Source organism: Camelus dromedarius, chromosome 9 (genome assembly GCF_036321535.1).
Source record: "Camelus dromedarius isolate mCamDro1 chromosome 9, mCamDro1.pat, whole genome shotgun sequence".
Lineage (NCBI taxonomy): Eukaryota > Metazoa > Chordata > Mammalia > Artiodactyla > Camelidae > Camelus > Camelus dromedarius.
The window spans coordinates 69787471-69813107 of record NC_087444.1 but is presented as its reverse complement, the minus strand read 5'-3'; the positions used below and the strand labels follow the sequence as shown (position 1 = coordinate 69813107).

Below are 25637 nucleotides of genomic sequence, written 5' to 3'. Positions count from 1 at the left end.
TTCATCTTTCCCCTCCCCTTCCCCTTTGGTAACCATAGTTTCTTGTCCGTGAATCTATTTCTCATTTATAAATAAAATTTGTATCTTCTTTTAGATTCCATATATAAGTGATATCATATGATATTTGTCTTTGACTTAATTCACGTAATATGATAATCTCTAGGTCCATCCATGTTGCTGCAAATGGCATTATTTTATTCATTTTTATGCTGAGTAATATTCCATTGTATATATATATACCACATCTTCTTTATCCATTTATCTGTCGATGGACATTTAGGTTGCTTCCATGTCTTGGCTATTGTAAATAGTGCTGTTATGAACATTGGGGTGCATGTGTCTTTTTGAATTATAGATTTCTCCAGATATTTGCCCAAAAGTGGAATTGCTAGATCAGATGGTAAGTCTTTTTTTTTTTTTAGTTTTTAAGGGAAACTTCATACTGTCCTCCATAGTGGCCGCACCAATTTACATTCCCACCAACAGTGTAGGGGGGTTCCTTTTTCTCCACACCCTCTCCAGCATTTATTATTTGTAGACTTTTTAATGATGGCCATTCTAGTCTGTGTGAAGTGATATCTCATTGTAGTTTTCATTTGCATTTCTCTAATAATTAGTGATATTGAGCATCTTTTCATTGCCTGTTGGCCATCAGTATGTCTTCTTAGGAGAAATGTCTATTTAGGTCTTCTGCCCATTTTTGATTTTTTTTTTTTTTAATGTTAAGTTCTATGAGCTGTTTGTGTATTTTGGAAATTAGTTCCTTGTCAATCATGTCATTTGCAAATATTTTCTCCTATTTTGTAGATTGTCTTTTCATTTTGTTTATGGTTTCCTTTGCTGTGCAAAAGCGTTTAAGTTTAATTAGGTCCCATTTGTTAATTTTTGCTTTTATTTTCATTACTCTAGGAGCTGGTTTGAAAAAAATATTGCTGCAGTTTATGTCAAACAGTGTTCTGCCTATGTTTTCCTCCAGGAGTTTTATAGTATCCAGTCTTAAATTTAGGTCTTTAATCCATTTTGAGTTTATTTTTGTATTTGATGTTGGAGAATGTTCTAATTTCATTCTTTTACAGGTAGCTGCCCAGTTTTCCCAGTATCACTCATTGAAGAGACTGTCTTTTCTCTACTGTATATTCTTGCCTCCTTTGTTGTAGACTAATGGACCATAAGTGTGTGGGCTTATTTCTGGATTTTCTATACTTTCCATTGAGCTGTGTGTCTCTGTTTTTGTGTTAGTACCATACTCTTGATTACTGTAGCTTTGCAGTATAGTCTGAAGTCAGGGAGTGAGATTCCCTCACGTATGTTCTTTCTCAGGATTGTTTTGGTTATTTGTTGTCTTTTATGTTTCTATACAAATTTTAACATTTTTTTGTTCCAGTTCTGTGAAAAATGTCACTGGTAATTTGATAGGGATTGCATTGAATTTGTAGATTGCCTTGGGTAGTACGGTCATTTCAACAATATTTATTCTTTCAACCCATGAACATGGTATGTCTTTCCATCTGTTTGTGTTGTCTTCAATTTCTTTCATCAGAGTCTTACAGTTTTCAGAATATAGGTCCTTTGCCTCCTTGGGTAGGTTTATTCCTAGGTATTTTATTCTTTTTGGGGGATAGTAAATGGGATTGTTTCCTTAATTTCTTTTTCTACTATTTTGTTGTTAGTGTATAGAAATGTAAGCTATTTCTGTGTATTAATTTTGTATTCTGCAACTTTACTGTATTCACTGATGAGCTCTAGTAGTTTTCTGGTAGCATCTTTAGGATTTTCTATGTATAGTATCATGTCATCTGTAAACAGTGACAGTTTTACTTCTTCTTTTCCAATTTAGATTCCTTTTATTTCTTTTTCTTCTCTGATTGCTATGGCTAGAACTTCCAAAACTATGTTGAACAAAAGTGGTGAGAGCGGGCATCTTTGTCTGGTTCCTGATCTTAGAGGAAATGCTTTCACCACTGAGTATGATGTTAGCTGTGGTTTTGTCATATATGACCTTTATTATGTTGAGGTATGTTCCCTCTATGCCCACTTTCTGGAGAGTGTTTATCATAAATGAATGTTGAATTTTATCAAAACTTTTTCTACATCTATTGATATGATCATATGGTTTTTATTTTTCAATTTGTTAATGTGGTGTATCACATTGATTGATTTTACACATATTGAAAAATCCTTGTATCCTTGGGCTAAATCCCACTTGATCATGGTGGATCAATCCCACTTGATCCTTTTAATGTATTGTTCAAGTCGATTTGCTAGTATTTTGTTGAGGATTTTTGCATCTATATTCATAAGTGATATTGACTTGTAATTTTTTGTGTGATAACTTTGTCTGGTTTTGGTATCAGGATGGTGATGGCCTTGTAGAATGAGTTTGGAAGTGTTCCTTCCTCTGCAGTTTTTTGGAATAGTTTCAGAAGGATAGACATTAACTCTTCTCTAAATGTTTGGTAGAATTCACCTGTGAAGCCATCTAGCCCTGGACTTTTGTTTGTTGAAGTTTTAAAATTACTGATTCAATTTTAGTGCTGGTAGGCATTTAGATCTTAAATGTACAATTTGATTTGTGGTAACTGTGCACACCCACGTAATCACTACCTCAATTGAGTTGTAGATTATTTCCATCGGCCTAAAGAGCTCCCAAGTGCATCTTCATTGTTAACTCCACCCTCTATGGTGAATTCTGACAGCATTAATTACTACTGCCTATTCTTGAACTTCCCTTAAATGGCATCATATAGCATGTGCTCCTTTGTGTCTGGCTTCTTTTGTACAGCATAATGTTTTGGGGACTCATTCATCTTGTTTTAGCAGCAGTTTGTGCCCTTTTTATTTCTGATTAGTATTCCCTTGTATGGATATACCACAGTCTGGTTATCCATTCACATGCTGATGGATATTTGAGTTGCTTCCACTTTTTGGCTATTATGAATAATGCTGGTGTGAACATTTATGTATAATTCTTTGCATGGGTATCTATTATAATTTCTCTCATGTAAATACCTAGTTGCTGAACTCTATAAGTACATTTAACTTGATAAGAAATGCCAAATTCTTTTCCAGAGTGGTAGTGCCATTTCATGTTTCTACCAGCAGTATGTCAGAATACCAGTTTTTTCCCAACCTCACAGCACTTGGTATCATTAATCTTTTAAAGTTTAGCCAAAATTTCTTTTCAAATATTTCTCTGTGGCTGCAGAATAGATTATTCATCCTCATGTCTGTCTCAGGGAATATTCTCGCAACTCCCACATTTTTCAATCCTACCTATGTTTTAGGCCAATGTTTCCTAACATAGAATATACGTTAAGAATCATCTAATAAATAAGATTATACTGTATAGCACAGGGAAATATATACAAGATCTTGTGGTAGCTCACAGTGAAAAAAATGTGACAATGAGTATATGTATGTTCATGTATAACTGAAAAATTGTGCTCTACACTGGAATTTGACACAACATTGTAAAATGACTATAACTCGATAAAAAAAATGTTAAAAAAAAAAAGAATCATCTAGGTGTTTTTCAAAACACTCAAGCCCAAGTGTCACTCCAGACATAATGTATCGGCTTCTTCAGTGATGGTTTGTAGGCTTAGTATGTATATAAAAAATGTTTCCTAGGTAATTCTGACTTATACTCCTAGCTAAAAACCACTGCTATTAGTCTTAAGTCCTGTCTGTTATAGCAGAGGTTCTCCATCATGGCTACACATGAAATGCATCTGGGAAGCTTTGGAAAAATTACCAGTGCCTGGGTTCCCCCGCACACCAATTAAATTAAATCTGTGAGTTGGGTCTGAACACCAGTTGTTTCTAAAATTTTCCCGGTCATTCTATTGTGTAGCCATATTTCTCATCAAATTTCTCCCTGTCGTCTCTTGTGGCATTTTCCATTTCTATTTTTATATTATGATAATTTTTCATGTCTTATCTCTTGTCTTAGGCTTTATGTTCCCTGGGGTAAGGGCCCTGCATTTCTCATTTCTGTATCTTTCATGGGGTCTAACACTGAGACTTATAGCACAGTAGGTGCTCCCTAAGGATTTCATGAACACATAGATTGGCCAACAGGAAAAAGATTCTCCATTACAGGTGAGTTGTATCCTGAACCTCAGGTTTACGTGTTAATACTACAAGGTCTTTGTCCTCCCTATGGGTGGAGTTGTTGCTTGTGATGACTGATGTGGGTAACTGCTCTGTGAGATAATGATGCCCTGTGCGGTGCTTGTTTTCAGGCATATTACTGGGACTAAGGAGTCTATGTGTATATGGGGTAGAGGGTAGGATGGATAAGGAGACAGAGCTAATTAGATTGGAGGAATTAAACTGGAGAGTAGTGGGAAAGAAAATAAGAAATATTAGTGAAGAGGAAGAAATCTGAACTCATCTGATAGGCCAGGGGAAGACACTGTAGGTCCTTGCGTGGGACAGTGAACTAGTTTTTAGGAAGGTAATGAGGCAGTAGTGTGCAAGGAAGATTTCAGTAGAGTGACCAAAGATGAGAATTCAAGCAGTACCTCCAGCAGAGGTGTTGAGGGCGGGGGTTATTTAGGTGTATGGGAATGGGGAGAAGGACATAACTGAGAGACGCTAAAAAAAAAAAAAAGAATCAACAGGCTGTGGCAATGTATCAAGTCTGGGAAACAAAAGAACAAGGGCTGAGGAAGTAGTGGTGTCACTGAGAAAAATGAGTGAGCTGTGGGGGAAAGCCAGTTTAGATGGGGAGTAATTTGAGAAGGTATTTTGATGTGAGTGTCATGCATTCTGTGAAGTAGTCAGGGCTAGAGATACAGATGAAGGACTTATCTGCAAAGAGATCATGAAAGCTGTGGAAACAGGGTTGTGTGGCTGGATTCAGGCAGGTTTGAGTAAGAAATCTGATGTGGGGGTGCAATGGGGACACTTGGAGGAGAATGACCAGGAAGGAAAATGTTGTCTGTGGTCTCAGATGTTGTAAAAGTGAACCATGTGAGGACAGAGAAAATACATTTGAATTGGCCAAGCAATGGCTACTGATTTTATGCTGCTTCAGCCTTGTATATGGAGGCACCACTGCAGAGGGCCAGGAGGAATCAGGTGAGGAGGAAGGGGAAAGACAGCACACATTTCAATTGCTTAGAAGTGAAGGAAATGAGATAACAGGCTAACGCTTGGTGGAATTAGTAAATGAAGGTTATCCAGGTTGGAAGAGATCTGACCCTCTGAGGGGACAGAAAGAAGGAACAGGGTACGAGGAAGAGGGAGGGTGCTACAGAGATTTCTACACACCTGAACCTGTGGGGACTGTTGGGAGTGAAAGCTGTATCGCTGCATCTGATTCACTGGAGCCTCTGTGTGGAAAGTGTGATTTCTTCCTAGGGAAGAGGCTGGAGATCATTTGCTCATGAGATCATCTTCTTTCCTAGAGGAAGACAGGCAGTTTCTTCAGGCAGGTTGTAGCTATGGCTTGTTGCTTCCAGATCAGCTCACTTTGTTAGCAGGTGTGCAAATGAATTGAGCGATTCTCTGATCACTAGAGCAAATATCTGTGTACTTAGACATAGGCTTACTCTGACTCCCATTTAAGCAATTTCTCCTTCTTCTGCCTGTAAAGAAGACATTGTAGAAAGTAGTACCAACTGTGAGGCACCATGTTGATGTCTGGTATATAATTTTTATTATAAATATAGAGCAAATTTTACAAATAATTCAGAAGCAGCCTTAGCCAGGCAAAATTAAATAACAGAACAGGGTGGATGAGGGGAGTTATATACAGAGTGTCAGGGATGGAAAACCCTGAAGAGGTACCTGAGTACAGAGAGCTCCCAACCAACCCTCTTTGAGGGGGCCTCTTAGACACAGCATGAGATCAAGTAACGAATGTGGAATAAAACTCTTCTCTCAGCAGCCCCAAGGAGGTTCCATCTGTGCAGAAGAAGGCTGAGTGGGAAGTAGATGTGCCTCTCCTTCTCCTGCCCTTCCTTTTTATGCTGACACATTGGGTCTCATAGACCCTGTGGGAGAAAACAAATTTCGGACGCTTTCAAGAAGCCTAGGGCTGAGTTATAATCCTCCCCTTATGTCCTAAGGAGGATCAGCACCAGTGCTGCTTTCTAGGTTGTAAACAATGCCAACAGCATGAGTGGTAGTGTTCTCTTTAGGGCACTCCTGCTTCTCAAGGACCAAACACACCTTAGCAGAGGCCCAGGTTTCCTGAGAAGGTGAGTGGGGCAGACAGATGGAATGTGCACAGGTGGAAACATGGAATAGAATGGTGTTGATGATTGGTCTGAGATGCCTAGAAACTGAGTGAGACCCATTTCTAGCCATTGATGTAGAAAACTGCTTCTTCTTCTTTTTATGTGGAGCCCCTGACATAAAAGCCTTGAGGAGCTCCTGGGCAGAGGGATTTGAGGGGTTTTGATGGCTTCTGTCACCTAAGGCAGTCAGATTGGCTTATGCAGCAAATTAAGTAAACATAACCCCTTTCACATAAACAAGCAGTTACAAAAATTAAAGTGGTGGAATGTCTCAGAAGGAAGGGAAAAAACCCCAATACCCCAAGTTGTGCATTCCTTAACCATTATTTAGATAATCTCTGAAGGGTAGCTATCTGATTCCTCTCCCCAAACTCAGCAGACTGTCTCTGTTAAGAGCTGATTTTTCCTCTAAAGCGATAACCTCTCCCTCCAAGGGCATTTTCTTGAATACAGCCCATAAAGTTATTAAAAACAGTATGTGCGTTTTTTTCCATCAGGAATCACATATGGACTTTTGAGAAGTTGTTTTCTAGATGCTCTGGTAGGTTTTCTGAAGACAGGCTTTCAAAGGGTTTAGGTGTTATTCTAGCTAAGTAGTAGGTTGCTCAGGCCTTGGTCCTGCAGGTAGACAACCCTAAAAGTGGATGAAGGTATAGAATTTCCCAGTTCAGAATTGGTTATATTTGTATTTTCCTGTGAATGGTGGGTTCACACTGGACTTCAGAGAGCTAGGAGGAGCTTTTCCTTTTGCTATTTCTCTCCTTTTCTGGCACATGTGTTTCAGTGCATAATTCTCCAGGTTATGGCAAATTGAAATTAGACTCCAGTGGGACAGGAGAGGTGGGAAGGGATAAATGTGTTCCGAATAGGCAAGTTTAAAAGCAGTCTAGGTCAGGAAAAGGGGAGGAGCAGAGGTTCTGGCAACCTCTCCCAAGGTCTGCTTTGCCAAATTTCAGTGACAAAGGTCTGTTTCCTGCAGACCTCCTCCTGGATGTACCTTTTCATCTCTTAAAACTGAAGTAAGGGGCTGTGACCAGGCAGCCTGGAGGAGCCTCATTAGGGGGTTAAGGGAGGGAGGGTGGGGAAGACACTCCTCCCATTTTCCCTGAGGGTAAAGGGATCTCCTAGGGATGGGGAGGAGGAGCTTGGAATAAGTCAGCAGTACAGAGAGCAGGACTGGTTGCATCACTTCTTTTTCACTTCTGAATAAACCGTTTCTGAGGCTGTTAAGGATGGAGAGGCTGAAGTTGGTTTCTTTGATTCCTGGACATTGAAGTTCAGGGAAGAATATGCAACTTCGTCAATCTGAAAGGCAGGAGCAGGGGTCAACTGAGTCAACATCACAGGCCAGGCCCTCACCTTGTCTACTGTGATTCAGCACCAAATGCTTTCAGCACTTTGAAACTTTTGGCTTAGGAGGAGGGCTTTTGTTACCCATTATCTCTGCTTGCTAACATCCTGTTGAATGATCGTTAGGAGAGATAGATTATGGAATTCTACAATGGAATACGATGATACAGCAGTGAGAACAAATGAACCACAAAGGCATACAACAATATGAATGACTCTACAAAACAATTTTGAATGAAATAAGCCAGGCACATGTAAGGATATACTGCGGTTTTCACTTATATAAGAATATAATCATGTTAAACTAATCTAGTGCATTCGAAGGTTGTTATTCTTTAGAGGGAAATAACTAGAAGGTTTTGTATATGTGTGTTGGGGAGACAATTTTTTTTTAATGATTTGGGTACTGTTTACATAGGTATGTGCAACTTGCGAAAACTTACACATTGTTGAAAAATACTTAAGATTTAGGCACTTTTCAGTATATATGTGTATTCTATTGAAAGGTTAAGATGAGAAAATTCATTTCAATAGAATTATTAGAAAGTAAAGGAGCCATTAGAATGGAAATTATCATTTGACAGTAAGAGCAGGGTCAGATTGGAGGCAGAGGAGGGAGGATAAGCCAGTGCCTTCCTTGTGCTGGATATTGTGCTGGTTGCTTTACATTTGTTATAATATTTAATTCCTTGACCTTCTCTTCAAGGTAAGCATCATGCCAGTTTTACAGATGACAAAACTGAGGATCAAAGAAGTTAAGTTACTTGCCCAAGGTCATGGCTAGGATTCAAGTCCACATTCTTGCAGTGATGTAGACCCGTGGAAGTAATTAACCAATACTTCTTTGTTTGTTCTGAAGTGAGGAACTTTGACCCAGAGTGGATCTTATATTGTCTTCATGAATAACCCATTCTACACAGAGATATTTCCATGAGAAAATGAGCTGGTGAAACTGGCTGTGCTTACCTTGCTGGGTGAGTTGTCAGAATGTCCCTGACCTGGGGAAGCAAAAGAGAGTTACCAACCTATGAAAATGCAGACCTGACTTAAATCCTCAGAACGTGATGTTCCTAAGCTATTGTGACTTCCAGGTAAAGGAGGTGGCAGGTGGTGGGAGGGTAGGCTATGGAGGTGGCCCATGATCACTTAAGGAATTCACTTCCCTCAACCTGTGGTCCAGACCCCAGGGCATTAGACCAAGGAGGGGCAGAAGGCCTCAGTTCACTTCTGAAGATTTCTTCAAGTTCACAAGGCCTGAGATTTGCCCTGGCGTTTCTCAGCAACAGGATCAAGTGGCAGGGAGGGACATTGAGGCCGACAGCACCCAGAGCACCAAAGGCAGGGAAACTCTCACCAAAGGAGATGCCCACATCCATAAAAGAGTCCGGAGGGGGTAGGATTAAGGATGAAGAAATGGCTCCTGGAAACATGACCAGCTCATGGCCTGCTGGCTTGCCTGGCCTAGGGGGAGTGAGTTTCTCTTCCGGTGCTGTGTCTCAGGGGAAGCTTTTGCAGTAGGAAGGGTGCGAGGATCTATGTCAACTTAAGGTTGGGACATGGAGATACCCTCTGAAAATTCAGAAGGTACGGATCATTTGGAAATCCAGGATTCCCTGCTAGGGCAGGGCACATGGTAGAACATACCAGCTCTCACTGGGTAAGTGGGTTTACTTACTGTGGTTGGAGTCTGAGGATTTGTGCTGTGTGAGATCATGCTGGTCACTTGCCCTAAATAAATACCAGATGCTGTTATTCCCAGGCATAGGATCTTTGCTCCTTGAATTAGGAAGGACACTGTCAGCATGATCCCTTGGGGCTCCTCAGTGTTCATTTATTCCTTGGTCAGTACTCTTTCCTCTCAGGCCCTCCTTCTTCAATCTATGTATGATCCCTGCTAGTGTTTACTTGTTCCCTGTTTGCTGGCCCTTCACGTTTTGGGTGACCTATACAACTGTTTCTGAGCCTGTTTCTACCCTGACACCTTTCCCCTTTTGTAGGAAGATGCTGGTTATTTCTCACTTTATTTATTGCCTAAGAGGCCTTTCGTTGTGTCTGCTTTTCTTAGGTTCTCTTCCTGTCCTATCCCCCAGTCCCCTCCTGCTACTATTGTCCACTGGGCATGTGACTCCCTTCCTCCCGCTTCTCCTTTCATTTCCTCATTAGTTTTCCTTATTGGATCTTGGCTTCCCTGACTGGAGACAGAAGAACACAATGGCTCTCACCCCTCTAAACCAGATGGGGATGGGAATAACCATGTCCGAGAGAGAGTAGGGTAGGGGAAGCATGACCACCAGGGAAGAAGAGACCCGCAGGAATTAGTGCTGGGAAGCAGAGCTTTAGGAAGAATGAGGAGCCGATCCAGGCCAGACACAGAGATGAAGTCTCCTTCCCTCTCCCAAGCGTGGCAGTTAGCCTTGGAGAAAGTGGAACGAGAGGAAAGGCATCATACCTTCCAGTATTTCTGACATACAGAAAATACACCATGGCTGCTATCAGAGCTACCCCAGCCACAGCTCCAATCACGATGCCGGCAATAGCACCATCTGAGAGGCCAGAAGAACTTCCTTGTGTTGAATCATCTGTCATGGAGAGAAAAGAGAACAGTGAATGAAGGTGACGTTGTTTTACAGTGGAAAGTGCTCTGGGAAACAACTCTCAGTATAAAAAAATCTCTACTTGTTTCTTCAAGGAGTAAATTTTCTGTGGGAGGTTGCTGTGAGGGGATTAGCCAACTATATCCTTGCAGTTCTTTTCTCTTTGACTGTATGTCTAGGTTGGTGGTCAGATTTGCCTCAGTTCTATCCTGGCCTTTCTGTACTCAGATATTTTTGAAGCCTTTAGAAATATAAGAAGGATTGATGGCGTTTTTTTTTTTTTTTTGGTATATTATGACTTCTCACCTTTTCATGGCTGCATCTTTCCCTGAGCACCATCCATGAATATGTGCCTCTCAAGTGTCTTGTGGTGGGGACTTAATTGATGGAACTCTGAATTCACTACCCCTTTGCACAGAGACTACCCTTCCCACGGGCTCCCAGCAGGGATACGAAGTCAACCCCAATTCTGTGAGAAGTGATTTTTCTGTGATGAGTGACTTTAGTTCAAGGACTTCCCGCCAGCTTTGCAGACAGTCTCTAAAACTGCACTGTAATCGAAAACTTCCTTCCTTCCCTTTCTCTTTCTCAAGAGTCAGATATACATCATGGTCTGAGGACCCTGCCAGCTTCCTCCCTCTCCTGCCCCGCTTTCCTTCACAGGCATTTTCGGCAATGAATGTCTTGATGTTTAATCCTATCTTGGCTGCATCTCGTGGGATGAAAACTAACATACTAGATATGAAACGCTGCATTCAACTCCTTTTTTTCTTTCCCATAGTTAGTCAGTAACATGTCCCATTGGTCATTTGTGTTATGCCTTCCTTCCCAAATATATATAATACCTTTTGCCTCTGTTTCTTCTTTTTAATTTTGTTTGGCCTCACCATTCTACTCAAGATGAAAATTAATGCTGGAGTTGCTACTGTTAAGAGGTACTTACTATGTGCCAGGCTCTGTGCTACATATTTCCCATATATCTCATTTAGTTCATATAATAACCCTGTCAGATAGACACTATCTCCATTTTACAGATGAAAAAACAGGCTTGCATTGGTGAAAAACCCAAAGTCAAATGGCTAATAAGAGGGGGCCTTAGAGTTAGGAGTCCCTGATTTTATAGAGCCTAATGATAATAGTAGCAATAACAGCAGCTAACATTTATGGAAAATTTCCTCTGTGTGTGTATTTGCTAAGGGTTTAATTGGATATTACAGTAAATCTGTGAAACAATACCATGAAACACGTACTCTTATTGCAGTTTTCTGTTGAGGAATCTGAGCCTTGGAGAAGACTCTTGGGCAAGAATTTATAATTGTAAATACTTACATTAAGAAAGAAGAGATCAAATCAAAAATCTAAATTTACAATTTAAGGGATGAGTTAAAAAACAAACTAAACCCAAATCCAGAAGGAAGGAAATAATAGTGATTAGAATGGAGATAAATCAATTAGACAATGGAAAAAACAGTAGAGGAAATCAATAAAACCAATATTTAGTTCTTCAAAATGATTAATAAAATTGACAAATATTTAACTAGGTTGACTAAGTAGAAAAGAGAAGATTCAAATTACTAAAATCAGAAATGAAAATGGGAACATTAGTACCAATTCTACAAAAATAGTAGAAGTATAAGAGTTCTATGAATAATCATATGCCAGCAAATTGGATAACTTCTATGAAATGGACAAATTCCTAGAAACAAAAGCTACAAAAATGCAGTCACAAAGAAATAGAAAATATGAACAGACATATAAAGAGTTTAAATCAATAAAAACATTTGACAAAATTCAGCATTCTTTTATGATAAAAACACTCAAACAAGGAAAGAAGGAAGGAAACCACCTCAATATGATAAAGGCCACATATAGAAAACCCACAGCTAACCATCATCTTCAATGGCGAAAGACTGAAAGTTTTTCCTGTAAGATCAGGAACAAGACAACAATGCCTGCTTTTCCCACTTCTATTCAAAATAGTATTGGATGTACTACCCAGAGCACCTGGGCAAGAAAAAGAAATAGAAGACATCCAAAATGGAAAAGAATAAAATGATCTCTGTTTGCAGATGACACAACTTTATGTGTAGGAAACCCTAAAGATTCCCCACAAAACTGTTAAAACTAATAAACTAATTTAGCAAAGCTGCAGGATACTAAATCAACATGTAAAATTTAGTTGTTTCTATATATAAACAATGAAACATTCAGAAAGGAAATTAGGAAAATTTTATTTACAATAGTATCAAAAAGAATGAACTACTTAGGAATTAGCCAGAGTGGTAGAAGATCTATACACTGAAAAACTATAAATAAACACTACTGAAAGAAATTAAAGAAGACATAAATAAATGGGAAGACATTCCATGCCCATGGATGGGAAGACTTAATATTATTAAGATGACAGTACTATCCAAAGTGATCTAAGATTCATTGCAATCTCTGTCAAAATTCCCCAATGGCTTTTTTTTTTCTGAAATAGAAAATCAACCCTAAAATTCATATGGAATTTTAGGAGTCCCCCAATAGGCAAAACAACGTTGAAAAAAGAAGAGTGGGAGGACTCACACTTCCTGATTTCAAAATTTGCTGCAAAGCTAGAGTAATCAAAAGTGTGGTACTAACATAAAAACAGACATACACAACAATGGAATAGAAAGGGCAGAAATAAACCCTTGCATATATAGTCAGATGACACTGATGAGGGTGTGAAGACCATTATATGAGGAAAAGAGTCTTTTCAACAAGTGGAACTGGGAAAACTGGACATTTATATGAAAGAATGAAGCTGAGCCTTTACCTAACACCATATACAAAAACAAACAAAAAATTAACTCACAATGACTCAAAGACCTAAATGTTAGAGATAAAACTAGAAGAAAAACAGAGAGTGACAGCGTCATAACTTTGGATTTGGCAGTACTTTCTTGGATAGGAAACCAAAAGCACAGGCAACAACGAAAAAAATTGATAAATTGGACTTCATCAAAATTAAAAAGTTTTGTGCATCAAAGGATACTATCAACAAAATGAAAAAGCAACCCATAGAATGGGAGAAATTATTTGTAAAACATATACCTGATAAGGGTTTAATATCTGTAATATGTAAAGAACTATTACAGTACAACAACAACCCAGTTTAAAAATGGGCAGAGGAACTGAAGAGACATTTCTTCAGAAGAGATAAACAAATGGCCAATAAGCATATGAAAAGACACTCAACATCACTAATCATTAGAGGAATGCAAATATAAACCACTAAGATATCACCTTACACCGTTTAGGATGGCTATTAAAAAAAGAAAAACCAGAAAACAACAAATGTTTGCAAGGATGTGGAAAAATTGGAACCTTGTGCACTGCTGGTGGGAATGTAAATGGTGCAACCATCATGGAAAGTGGTATGGGAGTTCATCAAAGAGTTGAACAAAGGATTGACATTTGATCTGGCAATTCTACTACTTCTAGGTATGTGCTCAAAAGATTGAACAGATGTTTGTACACCCATGTTTAAGCAGTGTTGTCACAGTAGCCAAAAGGTGGAAATAATCTAAAAGCAATCAACCTATGAATGATGAACAAAATATGGTGTATATATATATATATATATATATATATATATATATACACACACACACACAAGGAAATATAATTCAGCTTTTAAAGGAAATGAAATTCTGGTACGCTATAACATGGATGGCACCTTGAAGACATAATGCTAAGTGAAATAAATCAGACCCAAAAGGACAATTATTGTATGATTTCACTTACACAAAATAACTAGAATAGCCAGATTCATAGAGACACAGGTAATAGAATGGTGGTTGCCAGGGTTTGGGGTGGGGGAGGTGGGGAGTTATTGTTCAATGGGTACAGAGTTTTAGTATGGTAAGGTGAAAAAGTTCTGGGTGGATTGAGTTAATGATTGCACAACAGTATGAATATACCTAATGCTGCTGAGCTATACTCTTAAAATCATTAAAATTATATTTTATGTATATTTTACCACATTAAAAATGGTAACAGGAAAAAAGGAGGAATCTTGTGAAAGATCACACTAAAATGCCAAATGCAGGATAAGAAATTAAGTATTATCTGATTTAGAGACTGAGCTCTTATCCATTTTGCCATTCTGTTTACTACAATGGTCTCTTATTTGATATTCTTCGCCCTGTGACCTGTATCTAATTTGCATCCACTGGTAGGGTAGTCCTCCCAGGAAGATGCAGCACGGGGCAAGTGGTCACTCACATTTCACTTCCAGGCTGAGGACGTCACTCTTGCTGGAATAGCCCAGGTTGGAGACCTGGCACTGATAATTCCCGGCATCCCCCCTCCTGACAGGGTGTATGGTGAGGGTGCTGTTGCCCTGGGACAGCTTCATCCTCTCTGTGAGCAATAGACTCTGGCCATTGAAGAGCCAGGAGATGGAGATCCCAGTGTCATTTGTAAGACAGGTCAGGAACACGGTATCCTCATATTCTGTGACAGTGGTGTTGCTGGCTTGGATGGAGGGCTGTGCCACTGGGTCTGCGAAGAAACAGAGGAGGTGACTGGTCTAGGGCCTGGGGCCACACTCCTTCCTCAGAGATCTCAGCCACTCCTGGGGTCCAGTGAATTCTGTAGAGGTGACCCAGAGGATGGCCCTGACCCTGTGAACAAGGTCGTGGGTCTCTCTTCAGTGATAATCTGTGAGGAGGAGACTGTTCTTCCTCTCTGAAACCCAGACACCCCAGGATGACCCCTGGCCAGTCTCCATGGACATCACTGTAGTATCAGCACCAGGAACCGCTTCTCAGCCCATATGTCTAGCATCCTCCTTATCAAGTGGAGTTTTTCATTAACTTTCATTGACCTTTTTCCCAGAATTTTCTTGACTTTAAAAAAATTCCATTCCCCTTCCTTATATACACTTCCATGTATGTTGGGGAAGGCAGGCTTGCCAGCTCTGTGCATCTCTGGGCCAAGGGAACTTTCCATAAAGTAGGAGAGGAATTTAATTCTTGTTAAATAATTTACTAGGGAATTAAGGTGGCCCAACCCAGTCTCCTGGCCTATAGAAGGGTTATAATATCCCTCTGATCCAGGAACAATCTTGTTTTTAGAATCCCCTCATTTTCATTCATCCTAAGTCTGAGACATTAACCTGATTCTCCCATCACAGGATGGTGATCCTGAGCCTCTCAAGACAGGAGCAGCTGTTCCCTCCCAGTCTTGACTCAAGGCTAGGCCTGCCCAGATTTGGCTGGGCCAGGAGGTCATGGCCAGTCTGGTATCCACGGGTGAGGGTCCATGTACTTGGACCTGAGAGGAGTGGGTGTGGCCTGGCCTCTGGCTGTGTAGATTCGGGCAGGCTACCTGGGCCACATAGAAACAGAGATTACTCACAGAGGACATTCAGGGTGAATGGGTCACTGCGGCCGGCACTCACTGGGTTCTGGGTTTCACACACATAAGGTCCAGTGTCATTCCTTGTGACATGGAGTAAAGTGAGAGTTCTGTTGTCCTTGGACAGTTCCAGCCTGGTGCTGTCAGGGAGGCTCTGATTGTTGATCCACCACATGTAGGTGGTGTTCTGAGTCTCAGGTTCACATGTTAACACTACCGTGTCCTCGTGCTCCAGGGGGTTCGAGTTGTTGCTGGTGATGATGGGTGTGGGTAACTTCGCTGTGAAGATAACAGAGAGAACATTGCCTCTTTTATACCTTTGATTTCTCCAAAAGCATCTTCAATCAGAGTCATCATTTCTTAACCTCTAAGCCAAGCTGAGTTCTTAAAGAATAAGGCAGGTCTGTGTATCACAAGACAAATGCATGAAACTCTGAGCTCTCTGAACATACAGCCACCTGCTCTATGTCCGGGAGGAAGCACAGACTTCCTCAAGTGTCAATTAAGTATCAGAGTTTCATAGCCATAACATAAGCCTGGGGGTCGAGGTCACTGTTTCCTCTCCTGGTTTTTCACTGACTTGGTGACTGCCTGACTGACCTTGTGGTGCTCACCTGGAACATGTGGGTTCCGAGTCCCTTCAAGCTGCACAGACCTACACTGCCTGGTGGAGATGTGTTTTCACTGAGGCCTCGATTTCCAAGATACCCTGGAGATGGGTAATTGTGGACCATCTCATGGTCCTTAAACCTTGAGAGGACCAAGCAGCATGGGTGTTTGGAACTGGGTGTTTAAGCAGAAATAATACACAGGAAGACCAGAAGCAAGCCTGGCGTTCAGTTCAGTATTCAGTCTGCAGGGCCATGAGGTGGGGCAGTTCTGTCCAGGTGTCAAAGATGACTGATGAGACAGTGAGCCCATAAAGGGTAGACAAGTCCAGTTAACGATTAGAAAAGAGGGAGAGGGACAGGCAGGAGCTGATTGTCTTTGGCAGCAGAACCAGAATCTCTTCCCTTGGTCTTTAATGTCTCTTCTCCCATTATTGAGGGCAGGTAAGGACCGTGTCAATCTTTCCTGAATACTCTTAAACAGTAGCAAATACAGACAGGGTGAGTTGTGGAAAGTGAGGAATCATGAACTTGCAGAAAATTTAGGCCTCATCGACCATCTGTTTTTGGCAATTAGGTAGAAATCTGAGTAGAAGTTAAATTCTGAAAGAATATGTGAAAATCATTATTAATGCCCCAAAGATCTAAGACCAGTTTCTGAGGAATACCTCTGTAAGGTCTTAGACCAAGTTCTGCAGTCCAATCAGGATGACATTATGATCAAAGGAAGCTGCCAAAGTGGTTTGATCAGGAACTACCTGGGTAGAGATACGTGAGTCCCATTAAGGGCAGAATTGATCGTGAGAAATCTGAGTCTCTGTTTTATAAAGGAAGGGATGATCTAAATTACTAGAAATGATATGTATTATGTTAATAAATTTAGGAGAAGAGGTCCCTGTCACCAATTTCTATGGACGATCAGGTAAATGGGGAGGAGAGCAACAAAGGCATGTGGCATGCTTTCTTTTCTTTTTGCCTCAAGAAACTAGAGTTTGATCAAACTTGTCCGAATTGGGCAGAGGCTAAGTGATAGGACAGTGGCTCAAGCATCTCATTATCACAGAGCATCCCTTCCTATGATAAAGGTGCCATCACGAGGACACACAGACAATGGAATAGGCACAGCGTCTGTCAGCCACCTCCCCTCCCTGCCCCCCAGGAAGTCTCGAGAACCACTGGGAGGAATGGGAGCCTCACACCAGGGTGAGGATGTGAGTCACAAGTCAAAGAGGTGAAGTGAGCCCGTGAGCCACTGCAGACCTGTCCTTCTGCCTTTGACTCCCTGGTTGAGTCATGTAGAGAGTAGATGGAGGGGTGGCATATCACTCTCAAGTGACATGTCCCACTTGTTGGTGTCATGGAGGGAAAGAGCCCTGGACCAGGGCAAAGCAGAAGTTCATTCTCCTGGTGACCTGGGGAAACTGGCTCAGGTTGGAGCCTCACAGAGGCTGCTGCTCCCACTGATTTCTGTGTCCTTTACTATTGCCCGGGAGAGTGGGCCTGGCCACAGGCGTTAGCAGGACGGGAGCAGGGCAGTCAGCCGTTTGCGGGAGTATTTGTGGAGGGCTTAAGGGTGGGGGCTCTTTTCAGAGCAGAACCAGTCCCAGCTGGAATGAAGGAGGAGGAAGATGAGAGACACGGAAGGAGCAGAGAGAGCGAGAAATGTCCATTTACGAGTGACTTCAAAGTGGAGGTTACAAGTGATTTCAAAGATTCAAAGATCCAAGAGTCCCACAGCTGCCTAAAGCAGGACCCATGTCACCCTGGCAACCCTCCCATGGCCAAGCAGCCTCACAGTCATCGTGAGACTTGGCTCCCAGCCTGCTTTAGGGGCAGGTGGTCAGAGGATGGAATATGGGTCCCATCCCTGAAGAGACAGGAACAGGTGTGGCCAAAACCTCCTAGGACTCTGCATGCAGATTCCAGTGTCTGAAGAGATTATAGATCATTCATTCATTCTTATTTATTCCATCCTTCCTTCATCACAGAGAGATTGAGAGTTTGTTACCTGCTGGGCCCTGTGCTGGTTGCAGGTGTAGACTGGGGATTGAGGAAACCAAGTCCTTTCCATTTTACTCCAGTGAGAATGACACCCAGCACATTAGGAAATAAACACTTGATTTCTAATCCAGGGCAAGGAGCCTGTGCATTAGCTGCCTGATGGGGGCAGGCCTGGACTCCCCTGTCACTGACTCTGATATTGATACAAGTAATTAATTTTCCATTTCCTTTCACTTTCCACACCAGCATCTCCTTCTGAGCTGGGGATGCCCAGGTAGAAATGATCTGGACCAACAGCTGGCTTCTGGGTCCATAGATGTTCAGTAAGACCCCTGGGGTAGAGGAGAGGCTGGGGCTGTGATCTAGGCATGACTCTGATTGGCTAGTCATGTCTGTGTAACTCTGATTCAGTGACTGTATCCCCCTGTAACTCAGTTTCTTGCCTGTAGAATAGGATAAATGGTAAATGGTCTCAGCCTTGCCATGTTGTCTGAATGTTAACTTAAATAATTCATAATTAACTGACATAAGCTGGGCATAGAGGAGCTGACCAAAAAACTGCATCTACCATTGTTTGCATCCATAGGAGAGGGCTCCCTGGGCTGCACCCTGGTGGGTGAGGAGCTGCCAGGAGCATCTTCTCTCCTCTGTTCCTCCCTGGGATGCTGACCTTCCTCTGGAGTCTCCTCAGTCCTCAAGGTGGCTGGCTAATTGCCTGGAGACCGAGCCCATCTTGCTTTCCATGCTGAGTCTCAGGTGAAGGACTAGGGTCCACCTCTGCTCAGATGTGGCTCTTGGGGTTGAGCCCCAGCTCAGATGCCTGGTGACTGAGGCAGCTGGGAAATCATCGTTCCCAATTATCCCTTCCCAAGAGGCCAAAACCCAACAGTGACACAGGTGCTTGAGGGTCTTTGGAGTCAGGAGCCCTGGGACAGGGCCTGGGGAGGGGCTTCCTGGGGCTGATCTTCTCTGTGAGGATCCCAGGGGGTCCTCAGGCCAGGTCCTGACCGAGTTCTACAGAGTCTTTCTCAGGACCATGGTCACAGTGAAGGGTCCAGGACTGAGACTGATCTCCCTCTGCTAAGTTCCTCTATCAGATTGGTCCTTCTTTCTGCACAGGGTTTCTGCAGGGTCCAGATTCCGTGAAAGAATTCTAATCCTTTGAAATTTGTCTCCACTGTGTGTGTCCTACGTTAAATGCCCAAAACACCAACATGGGAGTAATGCAGAGGCGGATGGAGCCACAGTCCAGGCCTGTCGGTCCTGTGTGACATCACACCACCCTGCACCCAGAGGTCAGAGAGGAATCACTCACGGAATACTCGGAGTTGTCCAGATGCTGCTTCAGAGATAAACTTATCCGTTGTAACAAGTATAGTGTAGTATCCTGTGTCGTTCTGAAAGACATTCTGGAACAGCAGAGACCCATTGGCGTATATCGTCTCTCGGCCGCTGTATGCAGGCCCTGGTACATTTGCTTGAGAGCTTACTATATATGATGCAATTTGTTGGCTGTTTTCTACTTTTTCTCCTCTGAACCAGCCATAGCCTTGAATATTCTGTGTCACATTGTAGACAAGTAGAAGAACATCCGTCCCTTCTGCAGCGTTGATGGGCACTGATTCAGTAGTGAGTGGGGTAGTAGTGGGCAGGTTCCAGAAGGTTAAGAGTGAGACTAGAAGGGAAGGGAGAGAAAGTAATTCATAATCTCACCTATATTTTGGGATGGAAAAATGGAGCCCTGGGTCCAGAGCAGGTCTCTTCATCCCTCAGCCTTGGTCTGTGTTTTTATAGTGTGTGTGTGGATTTCCGGTCAATATGGCTGAGTGGTAGGAGGACCATGAGCTTGCCTCTCCTCACGACTACAATGAAACCACAACTGAATGCCAATCATCAAAAAAAAAAAAAAAAAAAATACTAGAACCTAGCAAGAAAGATCTTCTGCAACTGGAAACATTCAGAGGGAACCACAGCAGGACTGTAGGAGGGGCGGGCTTGCGATTATAATTGGGCCTCATACCCCCCGGGTGGGTGACCCACAAGCTAAAGAATAGTTAAGTCGCAGAGGCCCTCCCACAGAAGTGAGAGCTCTAAGCCCCACGTCAGGGTCCCCAGCCCAGGTTCTGGAATTTGGAAGAGAAAGAGACCTCAGGACATCTGGTTTTGAAGGCCAGCAGGGCTTGGCTCTGGGAGCTCCACGGGACTGGAGGAAACAGAGACTCTATTTGCTTGGGAAGCCTACATGGAAACTCGCGTGTGCCAGGTCCAAGGGCAGAGGCAGTGATTTCATAGGAACCTGGGCCAGGCCTGCCTGCTGGATTTGGAGGGTCTCCTGGGGACATGGGGGACAGCTGTGGCTCACCCAGGGGACATAAAAGCTGTTGGCGGGCATTCTGAGAATGTTCATCTACAGGAGCTTTCCTGGAGGCTGACATTTTGATTGGATCATTAGCACCAAGACCTAGCCCCACCCAACAGCCTGTAGGGAAGCCTCAGGCCAAACAACATACAGGGTGGAAACATCTGCAGACTTCCTGAGCCACAAAGGCCTCTAGACACTGCCCTACCCACCAAAGGTCCAGGACCAAGCTTCAGCCAGCAGTGCACAGGCACTGGCTCTGCCTGCCAGGAAACCTGCATAAGCCTTTAGTCCAGCCTCATCCACCAGGAGCAGATAGTAGAAATAAGAAAACAACAATCCCAAAGCCTGTGGAAGGAATCCACAAACACATAGAAAGATAGACAATATGAGGTGGCAAAGGAATATCTCCCAGGCCAAGGCACAGGATAAAATCCCAGAAGAAGAAATAAGTGATGAGGAGATAGGCAATTTATCTGAGAAAGAGTTTAAAGTAATGATGGCAAAGATGTTCAGAGAACTCAAGAGGAGTATAGATGCGCAGAGTGAAGTTTTTAGCAAAGAGTTGGAAAATATAAAGAATACCCAAACAGAGTTGAAGAATAAAATCACTGAATTGAATAACACACTGGAAGGAACCAAGAATAGACTAAATGAGGCAAAAGAACAGATCAGTGATCTAGAAGACAGATTAGTGGAAATCACTACTGCAGAACAGAAAAAAGAAAAAAGAATGAAAAGAAATGAGGATAGTTTAAGAGAACTCTGGGACAACATGAAGCACACTAATATTCACATTATAGGGGGTCCCAGAAAGAGAAGAGAGAGAGAAAGGACCTGAGACAATTTTTGGAGGGATGATCACTGAGGACTTCCCCAACTTGGGAAAGGAAACAGTCACCCAAGTCCAGGAAGCGCAGAGAGTACCACACAGGATCAACCCAAAGAGGAACACACCAAGGCACATAGTCATCAAATTGACAAAAATTAAGAATAAGGAGAAAATATTAAAATTAGCAAGAGAAAAGCAACAAATAACATACAAGGGAATTCCCATAAAATTATCAGCTGACTTTTCAGCAGAAACTCTACAGGCCAGAAGGGAGTGGCACGCTATATTTAAAGTGATAAAAGAGGAAAACTTACAACCAAGAATACTCTATCCAGCAAGGCTCTCGTTCAGACTTGATGGAGAAATGAAAAGCTTCACAGATAAACAAAAGCTAAAAGATTTCAGCACCACCAAACCAGCTTTACAACAAATGTTAAAGAACCTTCTCTAGTCATCAAACCATAAGAAAAGAGAACAAAAAGAAGAAAGGGAGCAAAAACAGACCTACAAAAGATTGCTTTGGCTGTTCAGGGTCTTTTGTGGTTCCTTATAAATTTTGGAATTGTTTGTTCTAGTTCTGTGAGGAATGTCTTAAGTATTTTGACAGGGGTTGCATTGGATCTGTGGATTGCTTTGGGTAGTGTGGCCATTTTGATAATACTGATTCTTCCAACCCAAGAGCATAAGAAATCTTTCCATTTCTGTGTGTCATTTTGGTTTTCAGAGTATAGGTAACCTCCTTGGTTAAGTTCTAGTTATTTTGTTGTTTTTGATGTAATGGAAATGATTATACTGGTTATAAAATTCTGGTTTTTGAAGTGAAAAAAAAAAGTGAATGAAGGGCCGCAAAGGGCAAAATATCCTTCTTTCTTATGGGTGAGCTGTATTCCATCACATATATATGTATGCTGCATCTTCATTGTCTGTTCAACTATTTATGTGCACTTAGGATGCTTCCATATCTTGGCAATTATAAATAATGTTGCTGTTAATAGCAGGGTGTACATATCTTTTTGAATTAATTCTTATCTTGTGGTTGGCTTTATTCTTTTGATAACTATGTCAATTTTAAAAGCTAAAGCTCTAAACGTTCTTAGAAACAATGAATAGTACATATATGTAAATTAAAAAATACATGTGCAGTAAAAAAAAAAAGAAATTAACTATCAAGCCATGAAAGACATGTAAGAAACATAAAAGGCATATTACTAAATGAAAGAAGCCAGTCTGAAAAGGCTACAAACTGTACGATTCCAACCTAATGACATTCTGGAAAAGGCACAGCTATAGAAACAATAAAAAGGTCATGATTTCCAGGGGTTTGGGGAGAGGGAGGGAGGGAGGAATGAATAGATGTAGCACAAGGGATTTTTAGGGCAATGAAATTACTCTGTATGATACCATAGTGGTGGCTACATGTCATTATGCATTTGTCAAAACCCATAGAATGTACAACATCAAAAGTGAACCCTAATGTAAACTGTAGACTTTGGTTGATAATAACGTGTCTCTGTGGTTCATCAATTGTACCAAATATGTCACACTGATGAGGGATGTTGAGGGTAGGGGAGTATATATGTGTGGGTGGGGAGGGCTATATGCAAACTCTCTGTATTTTCTGCTCAATTCTGCTGTGAACCTGAAACTGCTCTAAAAAAAGTCTATTAATAAAGTAAAAATAAAAATAAAAATATATGTGTGTGTGTGTGTGTGTGTGTGTGTGTGTGTGTGTGTGTGTGTGTGTGTGTGTCTCCTACTGGTTCAAGTTCAGCAGTGTGACCCCCATTACTTCAGCCACTCTGATCTTGTTATTTCCTCTGTTTCCCCAGGTGCCTGCTTGGCTCACTCCCTCTCTGCTCTCACGCGCCTGCTCACCCTCAGGGAGTGGGTTAGGAGATGCCCTCCCTGACCACCTGCTCTAAAGACCCTCTGCCATCACTTTCTGACCTTTCCCTGCTCTTTTTCCTTCATGACACTTGTCAGCACCTGACAGCACATTCTAGATCTCTTTGCTTGTCTGTCTTCCTTCTCACAGAACGTGAGATCTTTGGGCAGGGACTTGTCTGGTCTTGGTTGTAACCCAGTGCCTGGAACAAACTGCAACACCTGTGGATGAATGAATGCGTTTTCCTGGGACTCTCCACATCCTGGTGTTTATTTGTCAATTTCTAAGGGTGGTAAGTAAGGACAATGTTTAGTTTCCTGGTTTTGTTTTTCCCTGGAGTGTGACCTCCTGATATAAACTGTTATTGTCATCAGTTTTCAAAAATCATTGCTCAGTGATGAAGCTCAGTAACTTGTAAAACATACAGTAAGTTAGGTTTTCCTGCCCTCTACCAATTTTAGTTCATCGAGATTTTCCTGTTGCTGAGCTCCCTCCCTCCAACCTACCCTGCTCCCCTGGGATCCAAACAGAAGCCCTCTGTCCCCTCTCAGAGCCCTGTCTCCCCAGGAGACCCCAGCCAGACTCTGTTCTCCCATCTCTGCCCACTCCCTGAAAACTGTCCCCTCTCACCTGCCAGCAGGACCCTCTGCCAGAGGACGTGCCCTCTGTGGGCAGGGGCTGAGGAGGGCTCCATGGTGTCTTCAGTCTGCTTCATCCCTGCCTCTGTGAGAAGAGTTTCCACTCCAGAAACACCCACAAGCACTGCTGTCTGATGTGTGAGCTCTGCTGTCCTTCCCCTCTGTGTGCTGGGCCTCCTCCTGGGGCAGGAGCACATCATGGGTCATGTGGGCTGGGGGCGGGGTCTGTGCCCAGGACACTCCTTCTCTCTCCCCTCTCAGTCCTGCCTCCCTTGTCCCTTCTTTTCTTGTCCCTTGCTGTTTATATTTCATTCCCTTTGAACCGCTGCTGTTTCTGCCTTTTTCAGCTTGACTTCTCACCCTAGAAACACACACACACACACATAAACACAATTTGCCATTGGTTGGGGGAGCACAGTCCTGGGGTTCAGTGTCCTGGGCATTTCCCACAGTTTCCAGTTGTGGTGCATCATCAGCCTCCCTGCCACAGTCCCCTCTTCTCCTTCTGGCTTTTCCCTTCTGAGAAGGAGCCCTGGGGCTACATCAGGAACACTTATCACAGGATATCACCCACACTGTGCACTGGAATCACTCTGGAACTTTATAAGGAGTGTAAATGCCCAGGTGACACCTTAGAAATGCTGTTTCAGTAGCTGCCCAGGTAATGTGTATGCCCAGCCAGGCTGAGACCCTGTAACATGGGCTGAGGCCTCTTTTGCTCTCTTCTGCACACAGAGGGTCTAAAGATCCTGTTAAAATACAGAATCTGGTTCAGCAGGTGTGGAGTGGACCCAAGAGCCTGTATCTAACAGTCTTGCAGTTGGTGCTGATCCTACTGGGCTGTGGAACACACTTATACTAGCAAGGCTGAGAGGGGCTCCTGTCCCCTGAGAGGCTGACCCAAGTATCCCAGCATTGGCTTCTGCTGTATTCTGGCCTGGGGTCTGGCCAGCCCCACACAGACACTTAGAGGTCCCCAAACAAAGATATTATTTCCCTTGGTGACACAGAACCTCAGCTGGGCACATGGGGACGTCCCAGTGTTCTCAAATGTTCTGGGGAGGTAGTGTTCTGTTCCTGTCAGAAGACTCCAGAAGAGGATTGAGGTGCTGGAAAGGGGGCAAGGTGAGTGATGCCTGGTGAGAAGGACCCTCCTTCTATCTCCATGGGGGTCTAGTGTGGCCATAGCTTCCACACAGTCAGGACCTGAAGGAATAGTAATTCCTAACGGTGTGAAGTGGGCTGACGCCTGGCTGGATAGAGGACCTGACAGTCCAGTCTGGAGAGCTTAGAAAGTGAGGAGGGCTATGGACTAAGATGACACTGGTGAGGGTCAGATTCGGCTGGGCTGGGGGAGGTCTGCAGCCCATGGAGAGGCTCCAGGCTATGGAGTAACTCTGCCGCTCTCTGGTGGACAAGGAGGGAAGTGCAGCAATCACCATGCCAAGCAGCTCTGTATGTTTATTCATCAATCTGTAGACATTTTACTTCCCCTATCATGTTAATGCTCCATCATGTTCCAGCTCTGTGAGTCACAGTCTCTGTTACTCCAAGAACTCCAACCCCCTTCCTTAATATGATGTCACCAAACTCAGACTTCCAGGAATGTATACTAGTTTGTGTTTGTCTCTAGTAAGTTACACTATGTGTGACCCTGGGTGGCAGTGTTATATGTGACTGGAGTGGTGGGTGGTGGGTTTATGGGGAGAAGAGGGAGGAGCAGGGCACTGGACA

General features: G+C 42.7%; 1 protein-coding gene across 6 annotated transcripts; it reads right to left on the bottom strand.

Moving 5' to 3' along the window:
• Nucleotides 1-5642: 5642 nt before the first annotated feature.
• Nucleotides 5643-24102, bottom strand: CEACAM1 (CEA cell adhesion molecule 1). 6 transcript variants are annotated; one of them, XR_010382368.1, is made up of 8 exons: nucleotides 23896-24097; nucleotides 19505-19864; nucleotides 15581-15859; nucleotides 14444-14722; nucleotides 10048-10177; nucleotides 9274-9374; nucleotides 8367-8596; nucleotides 5643-7553 (listed from the first exon to the last, which is right to left on the bottom strand). XR_010382368.1 is itself a non-coding variant. In XM_064489351.1 (8 exons), exons 1-8 carry the CDS (start codon nucleotides 23978-23980, stop codon nucleotides 7434-7436), a joined length of 1386 nt encoding a protein of 461 aa, XP_064345421.1. In that variant the 5' UTR covers nucleotides 23981-24097; the 3' UTR covers nucleotides 5643-7433. The 6 variants fall into 6 exon arrangements, 3 of the variants coding, with proteins under 3 accessions (XP_064345421.1, XP_064345422.1, XP_064345423.1); XR_010382369.1 differs by having other exon boundaries at nucleotides 9274-9326; nucleotides 23896-24096; XM_064489351.1 differs by having other exon boundaries at nucleotides 8565-8596.
• Between the last annotated feature and the right edge of the window lie 1535 nt (nucleotides 24103-25637).

What these genes read in the sequence shown, in the direction of transcription:
- CEACAM1 (XM_064489351.1), bottom strand. Translation starts at nt 23,980, where the DNA reads ATGAAGCAGACTGAAGACACCATGGAGCCCTCCTCAGCCCCTGCCCAC. An exon ending in TATGTCAGAAATACTGGAAG is followed by an intron (nt 9,375 to 10,047) that starts GTATGATGCCTT and finishes TCCTAATTCAAG; the next exon opens with GAGCAAAGATCCTATGCCTG. An exon ending in CTGACAACTCACCCAGCAAG is followed by an intron (nt 7,554 to 8,564) that starts GTAAGCACAGCC and finishes CCTGCCTTTCAG; the next exon opens with ATTGACGAAGTTGCATATTC.